Here is an 11,355-nt window from a genome sequence, read left to right on the forward strand (position 1 = left end):
ATTAGACTTCAGTGGTTGTCCTGAAAACAGCAGCTTTCACTAGCTGACCTGTGCTTGTGTAGTAAGCCTTGTGCTTCTGTGAGAGCCGCACAACTGGCTTGTGCGTGGGCCATGAGGGACTGCAAGAAGGATCGTCGCAGAAAGTGGGCTGCTGGGTTGTATAACTGCTCTGAAGCCTGCTCTGTTGGTGCGCCCAAATCCTGCCTGGCGTCTGCTCTGGGGGTGGGGTGCAAGCTGAATTGGGTGGCCTAGTGGGCTGCATGCAGGTGGAGCATTGCTGTTGTAAAACACGTTTTGCTGCTCCTTGAAATGTGATTTTATTTCATTTTTTAAAATATCTTATTTGTGATGGATCTTCTAATGGCAGGTGGCAATTGTGTTTGCTTTCTTTATGCTACTGTGTTGTATAGAGTAATGGCTTCTGATGGGGGCAATTTTACTTCTTTTTAAGAAGTAAAGTATGCACGTAAAGTCGGCTGAAAATCAAGAAGGATGGCCACCTGTAAAAATAGCCTTGAATAAAGAGGGATGACCTCTTGTTCCTGCCATTCTCAACTCCAAAGCAGATCACAAACACGTACACCAGAAGACAGTAATGCAGCTTGGGTGATACTTTGATTTGCCTTTCTTAGAACCTGTTTCAAGTTCCAAAAATAAAGATTGAGTCTTAAGCTTTAAAAAAAACCCAAACCAAACTAAATCAAACAACAAACCCCCCTAAATTTTACTGTGCCTGGGGAAATAGGGAATAAGTTTCTATTAACTGTAAAGGAAACATTAATTATTCAGACTATTGGAAACACTTTTCAAAAGTAGACCTTGAAGCTTCGTAGAGGAAGAAACCTTAGAATGGACTAAATAATTCTGGTGTGTATTTTAAGCAAAATACTAAAACCAGAGTCTTTACGTAGAAAAGAGCTTGAACGGATGTCTGTTGTGTATGAATTATGGAGTTGTAGGCCTTATGGACATAGCACATGACTGCTTTATGCTCATGGTTATGGCTTCCAAATCAGCTAGCAGCAGTAATTTCTCACACTCCTAGACTAAATGTCTTCTTTTTGTTTGTAGATATGGCTCGTGGACAGCAGAAGATTCAGTCGCAGCAGAAAAATGCCAAAAAGCAAGCTGAGCAAAAAAAGAAACAAGGACATGATCAGAAGGCTGCAGCCAAGGCTGCCTTGATATATACCTGCACTGTCTGTAGGGTAAGAGGAACTGGAGACAAAGTATTATTCTAGGCAGGTCTGCCACCCAGCCTAGAGCAGAATTTTTGGAGATTATGTAGTAGAAACTAAAATACTTCTTAAGTGGCTGTCTAGCTTGTTGCTGTAAGCATTTGCATCTGTTATGTGAGTTGCTTACAGATTACTCAGCTGTGCTGATAATTGAGATGTGAAAATTTGAGAAGTCATGTACAGATCTGGTTTGGATAGTTGTGTTGCCTTTTGAATTGCAGGGGTCTGCATATGCTGTTATTATGACGTATAGAATGTAAAAAGTGTGAGATCTGTTCAATCTCCAAATGGAAACATGTTTTCTTTTGATGGAATTGACCCTTCTTAGAATCTATGGTTATTGATGTTAATGTAGAGAGGAAAAGTGGCAGTGCCAAAAGCTGTAGTGTAAGTTTGATACACAGTAACTTCTACTGGAATGAATGACAAGAGAGCAGAAGTTTGAGTGCTAATCAGTTTATACTTTCCTTCTGGCTGGTTTTCCTGAATGCGCTCATTTTAGAGCTGAAGGATAAACTTGCCGCTTTCACTTAAATGGTCAGCCCCAGAATAGATTTATCACTTTGAATGTCTTCAGTAAGATTCCAAATTAACGGCTGCTCACTCAAGTACTTGTAACCAGCTCCTCCTCTTGAGAAATCGGGCTGTAGCAGCAATCACTTTGAGCAGTTGATGCCTACAACTGGTCTGAGGTAGCTTGTGCCAAGTAGAGAATCAGGCTGTGCCACATAACTCTTTGGCCTATTGAGAAACAAAAGAAATAGCTTTCATAAACATCCTTTTCAGAATAAAATCTTTATCTTCTATGTGTTGAAAAAGAAAATGGTAAGGAGGTAGGTTTTCTGCCAAACCAACATGTGAAATGTAAGATCTGCAGGGAGACTTCTAGCAAGAATAATACCACTGATGAATGTGCCAAGAGTGTGATGCTAGTGCTTAAAAGCATCTCTCTGAAAATCTGAGGTTAAATACTCAATCTGCAACTAAATTAATGATGCTTCTGTCACTAGAATAGTGTCATAGGGAATACAATTTGCTTCAGGAAAAAAGAAAATAAAATAATGGGGAGTACAGGTTTTATAGTATTATTTAACTCTTGTACTGTGCATAAAGTCAAATGTCTCTCTTTAATCAGACACAAATGCCGGATCCCAAGACCTTCAAACAGCACTTTGAAAGCAAGCATCCTAAGACTCCACTTCCTCCAGAATTGGCTGATGTTCAGGCGTAAAGTTGTCTACAGGTCATTACCTTAATTTTTAAATGCTTGTATGAGAGGTGTATTATGAATAATTTTTTTACCCCCAACAACTGAGACTTAAAACTTGCTTAATTTCCTTTAATATGAAAATTAACTATAGGTTAAAGTTATACCCTGGAACTGTTCCACAGGAGAAGCAAGCTAATACTTACATAGGTGAAATGGCTGTGACTTGTTACTATGCATGGAGGTTGCTTTAAAAGGGATTAATATTATTTCAAATGGTCATCCTTAGAGTGTGGGGATACTTTATTATTTAGGTCTTGCTTTGAAATGTTAGTTTTGCTTTGAACAAAAGACATATGCTATACACAGTCAGTCTGTTGCTACAAAAACATATAATGGAAATAGTTGTTTAGTATATTTCCAACAATTGAGCCTTTTTGTTCCTGAAGTTATGCAAGTGAATGCAGATTCTTCTGCATTCAAGTATAAAACTTGACCTCTGTGTTAACTATAGAAGAGATTTTCCAATAGCCAGTTGTTAGACTGTGACTGAAAGCCATTATAATAAAAGGCTAAAATGAGGTAAAAAGTAGTAGTATGTTATTTCATTCACATAAAGGTAAACAGCATTGTGTGGCAGCTTAACTGAGTTATTCTTGTTTTTTATAGGTGAAATCATGGCACCTATTGACTCTTCTACTGTCAGACCTTACATAACAAACCTGCAGCTGCTTTTCTAAAACTGTTGATCAGCAAAAATGAAGGGGCTACAGAAACATTCATATTTTTATGCTGTTCCCTCTTGGGCTTCATGCAAAGACAATTCTGTGTAAATGTACAGTTGTGCCCTATTTGGAAATCCTGAAAAATCAGTCCATACTTGTTATAAAAAATTTTTTACAATTGTAATTATATTGATGTTCATATTGTGTAAAATAACTCATTTAATAAAGTAGTACTTTGATTTTACAGTATCACAGATTAAATCCTTGTAGAAGTTCTGTTTCAACTTTCTGCATTTTCTGCCTTATACAAGAATAAAAAAGACAAAGTGGAATTTTCCCCATCCTGCCAAAACATGAGCAGTATCATTCCACTGAAAGTAATGTACATTACAGTAAATTAATCTTAAGTGAAGAGGGAAGCTGCTCAGATTTACTGTTCAGTCTGCTGCCTGCTTGAGCCCAGTCACTAATGGTCACTTTTTTGGCTCAGGGTGCAGCAGACTCCCCAGAAGCTGCATGAGAATCACGAGGCTTCCTTCTATATTTTTGTCCTGTACTGGAGTCTAATATGGCAAGCCATTTCAAATGGGATTCCTTTACTGTGAGGGATCGTGGTGCTTGAAGTCGTGCACTGGAGAGACTCTTGTTACCCTTTCTACTTGGTAGATGGCTGAGGAAGCTGAGAGGTGGCAGGATTGTATGCTGGCTTGAGAAATGCTCTCAGATAATAGGTTAAAGCAACGCTGCTCTTAGTTCAAAAATTGATTTGAAAAGTTGCTTAATGATATTTTGAGCAGTCAGCTACACATTTTCCCCCTCAAATGCGTTTGGTTATTTCAATAGCAACTCTTCAAGAAATATGCAGAATAGTCAGCCATTAATAACCTTTCTTCACAACCAGCTCAAAATAAGCCTGTTGGAAAAGAGCCAAAGTAACTATAATAATATGGCTGCTTTAAGGAAGTGGATGTGATTAAAGTTGCATTGACAAGAAAAAGGCTGGATAATAACTCTCTGGCCAAGAACATTTGAGCAGCTAAACATAATTACCCTTAGAGTGTTCTGGGCTCAGTTCTAATCCCAGATGTACAGCACAGAAGCAGTGGAGAAACATCTGAATTGTGCTAGAAGGTTTGCTATACAAAGTCCCATCTTTGGCATTTGGAGGGGGCTTATTAGAAGTTTTAGTTTTGACCTTGCAGTAAGAAGCAGTACTAGAATTGCTGTGATTTACTGAGGTTACAGCAGATGTAAAAACTGTCCAAGTAAGTAACCCTTGCTATGCAGTAGGACTGTACATCTGACCGTCAAATGGTTTCCTAAAATCTAGGACCATAGTCTCAAAGACTCATTCACTTAAAAGGATGCACTTGGTATTTTATTATATAAAGTCAAAGCCTTTGTCTTTGTCCACTCATTTGCTTTTTATTGAACTACTTCTGCGAGACTTAGCTTCCTGTCCTCTTTGCTGTGACAGTATCTCTGTAAATACTTACTTTGGCATAAAGTCTCTCTGTATTATAGTCACTCCAGGATAACCTGTATACCACTTAACTTTTATAGATAGTGTTCTCCTCTGAGAGTAATCCACTACTGCACTTGTACACCTGACATCAGAATGTAATGCTCCATTTATTTTTCTTTAATATTATCAATACAGATACCCTGACAAACTGGCTCCCACAAGGCAAGAAATCTGCTCTCGACCTTTATGCTGTATGGGGGAGAGGTACTTAAATGTTCTGATGCTGTAGTCTAAAAATACGCAGAGTGCAAATGGATAAAGATGTTTCTTGCACTGATTGATATTTGGTTGTCTGGTTTTACTTTGGAAAATGTTCAGGGATGTATTCCTATAGCTTGGTCCTGAGGTGAAGTATATGTACTATTCTTTCAGTTTAGATTGTGTAGCATTAAATAAAATGATTTTGTTTTGTAAACAGTCTCTCTCAATGAACAATGAAGAGCTGGAAAGGTGCATCACTAGTGGAGTGGTTAACTTTGGTCAGAATTGTATTTCTAAAACTTTATGATGCTTACGTTGAAAATACCTTGTGAAATAATGGAGGGTTTATGTATTAGAAGGCAAGAGTGATCCTCGGTTCAGTAAGATCCCTAGCTACAGTGGCTGCAATCTCAATTACAGAAATAAATGAAAGCTATGACAATTGTTATAAAGGCTTTATGAGCATAGAGGGGATGCTATACTAAATGTGGGAATCGTCCTTATTTACAGTCCCTGCAATACTTGTACATAAAAGGTCAGAGGAGGGACTAGGAGTTCTTCATCATTTCTTCCTGGTTTGAAGGATGGCACCCTGTTACCTGGCTAAAGACACAATTGTGCATTGTAATGTGTCTGATTAAAGAGAATTAAAAAAACCTGAAATGTAGAATGTCATATTTCCTGCCTGTTTTTAAAAACAAGTATTACTGCACTTAAAAATTAATTTCATTGCTGTGGACAGTCCTGGAACTTGAAGCTGTCCAACTTCACAAGAAAGAAAAATAGGCATGGAAAGTTTCCCATGTTCCCTTGAGAAGGATTCATCTTTGTGCAAGGACAGCATTTGGGTAAAGGGTTCTTACGTTGTCAGTCTGGGCATTGGCTGTCACGAATACTTGTGGAGCAACTTTTAAAAGTTATCTTGGATTTTCAGAAGCTAACATGTCTGCTGGAAATCTCTGGCATCTGAAATGGCATTTTAAGCAGGGCTTAAAATGTTCTGGAAAAAGTCTCACTTCAGATCCTACAGTGAAAGCACGTGTGATTATGATGGGCCATCTCAGGGTCTACTGGGCAATCAGGAACAGTTTTGCAATTTGTGTTGCTAAGGTTTGGGCTGCTTTCTGTACCTCTGCTTTACCTAGCTCCAAGGGTTTCTAGTTTCTTGCTATCAAAAAGTAGTGTGAAAAATCTGAAATGGAAGTTGAAGACGGTTGCTGCATAGCCTTAAGGAAATAACTGGTTTTGTGCAGTGCTCTTGGGACATCCCTGGAGGCTGTCCCCTTTGGTTATTTGCTGTTGAGCTGAAAACTCTTCAGCTCAAGTAAAGCTAACGACCACAGGCTGTTTGCAAACCACACAGTAATGAAGGAATTTGTAGCATTTCTGTAAACCATATTGAACTTTACCCATTTTGGTAACAAGAGCTGAAATATGGCATTTCTTCTGTCACCCAACACTGGTAGGCTTGAGGTCTTGTTTCCCGTTTTCACAGAAACAAGTTGGGAAGTGTTTGGCTTTACTCGAAGCATGGTCTTCCCCTCGTCTGGCCAGTAAACTTTATTAGTCCTGCAGAATCTACAAAGTAAAGGTCAGCTTGTGTTTCTGTCTGCTCAGCCCCATTCTGCTGTGTATAATTTGGGGGCCTTTGAGTTACCTATTTAGAACCTTAACGGTTTTGCAGTGGACTTTCAATTGAGCCCCAAAACTGTTCATTTGGTCTGGTGTTCAGTATGTGGTTTTCCATACTGTGTAGCATTATCAGCATTATCTGCTCCAGCCCAGACGGTGGGAGGGTGTCAAGTTCTGTCTGTGGAATTTTACTGTTTTGTAAATTATTTGGATTTTTTGTAGTGCATTGTCTATTGTTACGGTTTTTAGATAGAGAAGGCGCAATAGAGACTCGCTGAGGGAGTTGTGTTATCTTGGTAGCTTTCAAAAAATTATGGAATAGATTTGGTGTATATTTTACAGTTCTCTTATATGGCTTTTAAGCGTTGCAGTTTCTGGGAAAGGAGGAATCTAATTGTCCCAACACTTACCTGACAGGAGTCTGTTCAAGCAGTGTCTGAGCTTTTTCAGGAAATATGGCACAGCTTTCCTCTGAAAAATACTGTCCATTAAATATATAAACCTAAGGCCCATACAGCACTTTGATGGCACAGCAAACATGTTTGTGTGTTCTCTGTTCTTACCTGTAACAAAATCACAGTGTGCAAAACATCACTAAATGCTGGAGACCTGTCAGGGGAGTAAGGACTCAGGGGAATCTCAAAAAGTCCATCTTGCTCTGAGATTGGATCAAATCTGCCAAGACTGCAACTAGCACATGTTTCTCTGTCTCTTAAAAGCTTCCAACAGAAGGGATCCCGTGACCATGCAAGCAGTGTGTACCGCTGCTGAGCCGTACCGCCAGAGCGTTGTCACAGCAGGAGTTGGTCCTTGCGAGTTCAGACAATTACTCATTGTTCTTACTGGTAGTAGATGTGATGAACAGTGCCCTCCATTGAACATCGCTGTCATGTTCTCCTGCTGATCTTCTCTTTTAAGTGAACCCAGGTAACTGAATCACTCTTAATAGGTCCCATCTCCTAGGTCTAGCGATGGTTGGTGTTCATCTCTGGATCCTCTCCAGTTTGGCATTTAAATCATGTGGTCCAAAATGTGACCCAGAGTGCTGGCTGAGGCTAGTGCAGCATAGCTGGCACAATTAACTTGTGGCATTTGCATACATTAGTACCGTTAACACTCACTGGAATTATATTTGCCTTTTTGCAACAGCATCACATTGACTTGCATTCGGTTTCTGGTCTGCAAACATCCTGGGTCCATTTCAGTACCACTGACAATCTCCATGTTGTGTCTATGTATTTAGTGGGTCTCAGACCAAATTTATCAAGGTAGCAGCATTCTAGACCTGTCTCCTGTGCAGTTCTTTCAAATATGGCATCATGGGGAAGTCTTGCGGATGTCCTCTTTTACTCTGTAGTCTAGATTGTTCCTGAGCACATTGAATGGGATAGATCCCAGGCAAAGCCTTGCAGGCCCCTGCTTGAGTATCTTCCCAGATTCCCAGTAAGCCCTTGGTAATTGCTTTTTGAGAGCGTTTTGTACTGCTGTGATTCTCCTTATGCTCTGTATGGATTGGAACCCCATATTTCGCCTGCGAGGACTTCACAGAATGACAGCGTCAAAGGCCTTTACAGCAAGAGGAGATTTAGGATCCTGTGTGCCCGTGGCCATGAGACCAGTTTTCACAATGGATGGTGCTGGGGTACGGGATACTTTGTTCCTGGCAAATCCACGTTGGCTGGCTGTTGCTGTGTTACTTTCCCATATGCATTTACAAATAGGATTTTATTAAAATTCTTCTAGCCTTTTTCCAGGTTTGGGTTGACTGACAGTTTCATTTTCAATTCCCTGTGCTTGTCCCACTGCTCTCTTGAACTCTTTTCTGTGCTCTGTGAGTTCTCAAAGAGCAACACTTGTGGTCCACACTGATGTATCTTCTGTCTTCTTGGTGTCTTCCCTTTCCCTAGATATTTATATGCTTTGTATCTGCCTTTTAGAACCTCAGCTGCTTTTTTGTTTCTGCTAATGAAAGTGTTACTTTGTTGACTTCTGAGCTATCTAAAACCCAATTACCTTTCTGTCTTTCAGGATCCACACTAACGCTTACATTTACAACATGCTGCACAACCACTGAGGCCGACTCTTTAAAAATTACTTGAGGTTTTTTGTTGGTTTGGTTTGGTTTTTTTTCACAGTGTACCCACACTGAAGCTATCAGAAGCTGTATATACTCTGCCTTGATCAGGTCATGGTCTCAAACATGCCAGAGCTGCAGACTCCTCATTAAAGTTTGAGCTATGCTAAGTGTTTACTTACCCACACATTGGCAGTGTGAGAAAGACACTACAGACCTGGCTGGTCTGATAAATCTGAAGGTGCAGTAGCACTAATTAGAGTAAATGCTTGAGTGACTTTCACTAGGCATCATTCTGACCATTTCTTCCTCTGGTTTTCAGGACTGTCCCTGAACTTTAATCTTTGCTGTCTGTTCTTTTCCATACAGATGTGACCCCCCCACAGGTGTCCGTTGTTTCTGTCTTTACCTCTGTTGACCAATAACAGTGTAATACCCAACCACTTTTGTTTCTTATAGGGTGCTTTGCAAAATGGAGATATGCCTGGAAAACAAACGTGTGTTAATTGTGCAGCACACTCTCAGGCCAATAGGATGGGCCTTAATTTTTAGCTTGTTATTCCTGATGTGCCTTGAAGTATCAGTAGCCATTACCTGCTAATAGGTTTAACTCTTCTGATAAAAAAAGTTTTCTTTAGCTGTAAATGGTCACTGCATATTTTGCAATAAAATGATTGCTTTATTTTGAATTATTTGTGGATCCTTTGAAGGATGAAAACTGAATATTTATTTCCAACCAAAAGAATAATTGAAGAATGTTGTCTTCCGGGAAAAAAAACCGTCTGAAATGTTTGTGTATGTCCTGCTGATATTCAGAATTCTTCTTATGGTCATTGCTCGCTTTCTGTTACAGTAATGTTTAACATGATCGCACTTTCAGTTGTTGAAGGAGATGCCATTGGGATTTCCTATCGCAGGGCTGCGTGCAGTATGAGAACTGACCAAAACAGCCTCCCGTGCACTGCAGGCTCTTTTTCTCTCCACACAGAAACGGAGGGAAAAATAATTTACATTTGTGACTAGATCTTACTTGCTGAATTTTGTATTTAGAAAGTAAATTTAGATACTTTTTCATTTTAGAAAAAATTGCTTAACTCTTAGACACATTTTCTAAAGGGTGCCTACAGCTGCTATTAGCTCTTACCAGATCAATGCTAAAAGAGAGTATTTTCTTAATGAGGTCTAAGAAACACTGTATTATGGACCATGTTAAAGGTTAAGAAACAGTACACAGCTGCTCTTTGCTGTTGCAGTAAGTCATTCGAGGAATTTGCTGTTATGCATCTGAAAGCATGAGCTGTTGCACAGCTGAAAGAATGTGACACTGATCCTAACTGCCACCAGGAAGGAGTGGGCTTTTCAGCTTCTGGGCTGCTTTCTAAATGGACAAAGCGCGTCTGTATTTTTCTCAAGTAATAGTTGAATTCTACATTGCTAAGTCACTAGGAACTTGATTTTGTCACGTGCTAAATATTCACGTGCATGTGCAGAAAGCTGCTAGCTTGAACACCTTCCTAAAATTATACATCACGTTTGTTACTAAAATCGGTTTAACTGACCTCTACCAATCAGAAGACAATTTCTGCGTATCTAGGAGGTGCAGCAATCTGTCCTAAAAAACATATACAGTGCTATACCAAGACAGACTTCACAAACTGTAGCTGATTCCTCAAAATTTCTCCTGCTATTTTGTCATAGAGCTTTTAATTGGAAATGCTGTGTGGGCAGTATGACTCTGTTAACCTCACAGATGCTTTGGAAATCACTCTCTTAGACACTTCTGAAATGAATTGCCTCTCTTGCTCTGTGGCTCCAGGCATCTTATCAGGGCCCCGACATCTCTGTGTCGCCCCTCCCTTCCCCACTTGAGGTAGGTGAATGGGTAGAAGTGTAATCGTGTAACAGTAAAATTGTCCGGTGTAAAACTACTGCTAATACTGCCTTGATTGCACTGTCAATTTTCAGTCAGCAGTGGCTGGACCTCACCTTTCACTCTTACAAAGGGATAGCAGCAACCTGGCCCCTGCAGAGGTGCTCTCTGGGGCTGCAGCTCCTGGACACCAGCCTGCCCTCCTCTTGAAATGAGGCTCCTGGCACCATACAAGCAGTGTAGCCACTCGAGTCGGCTGCTCCTAGGCCTGAACTACTAAAACCCTCGGCTGAAGGCAGCCAGGTTTGCAGAAAGGGAGGTATCTTAAAGGCAATCCTGTTCCTATTTGTGAAGATAGGCAGCTGGGTAGAGGAAAGGCTCTATGTCATTGCGGGGGAGGGCTGTGGGTTAGAGCTGCAAAATAACCTCCCACAATGCTGGACACCAGAGAAACACTTCAGAAATGCCCAAGCCACAAGAGAAATTTCCATTGGTACTTGTATTTCTTGAGTCGGGAAGGTGATTTCAGGCTGAAGCACCTGATACCAAATGCCTGCACCAAAAAAATAAGACGACTTATTTTATAAACAACTGGAAAAGGTCTCAAGATCGCTAGCTCTCGTCTTAGTGGGGGATTTCAACCTTCCAGACATCTGCTGGAAGTACAACTTAGCTGAGAGGAAACAGACTAGGAGGTTCCTGGAGTGTGTGGAAGACAACTTCCTCACACAACTGGTGAAGGAACCGACAAGGGAAGGCGCCCAACTCGACCTCCTGTTTGTAAACAGGGAAGGCCTTGTGGGCGATGTAAGGGTTGGAGGGTGCCTGGGAAACAGTGACCGTGAGATGGTGCAGATGGTGGAATTCTCAGTGCTAGGAGAGG

General features: G+C 40.5%; 1 protein-coding gene across 1 annotated transcript; it reads left to right on the forward strand.

The window, feature by feature from the left end:
- Positions 1–1,018: 1,018 nt before the first annotated feature.
- On the forward strand, positions 1,019–3,431 carry ZNF706 (zinc finger protein 706). The gene is made up of 3 exons (XM_010195076.1): positions 1,019–1,208; positions 2,374–2,481; positions 3,115–3,431. The coding sequence occupies exons 1-2, from the start codon at positions 1,074–1,076 to the stop codon at positions 2,467–2,469; spliced, it is 231 nt and encodes a 76-aa protein (XP_010193378.1). The 5' UTR covers positions 1,019–1,073; the 3' UTR covers positions 2,470–2,481; positions 3,115–3,431.
- Positions 3,432–11,355: the final 7,924 nt, after the last annotated feature.

This window comes from Mesitornis unicolor, unplaced genomic scaffold (assembly GCF_000695765.1).
Source record: "Mesitornis unicolor isolate BGI_N332 unplaced genomic scaffold, ASM69576v1 scaffold52961, whole genome shotgun sequence".
Taxonomy (NCBI): domain Eukaryota; kingdom Metazoa; phylum Chordata; class Aves; order Mesitornithiformes; family Mesitornithidae; genus Mesitornis; species Mesitornis unicolor.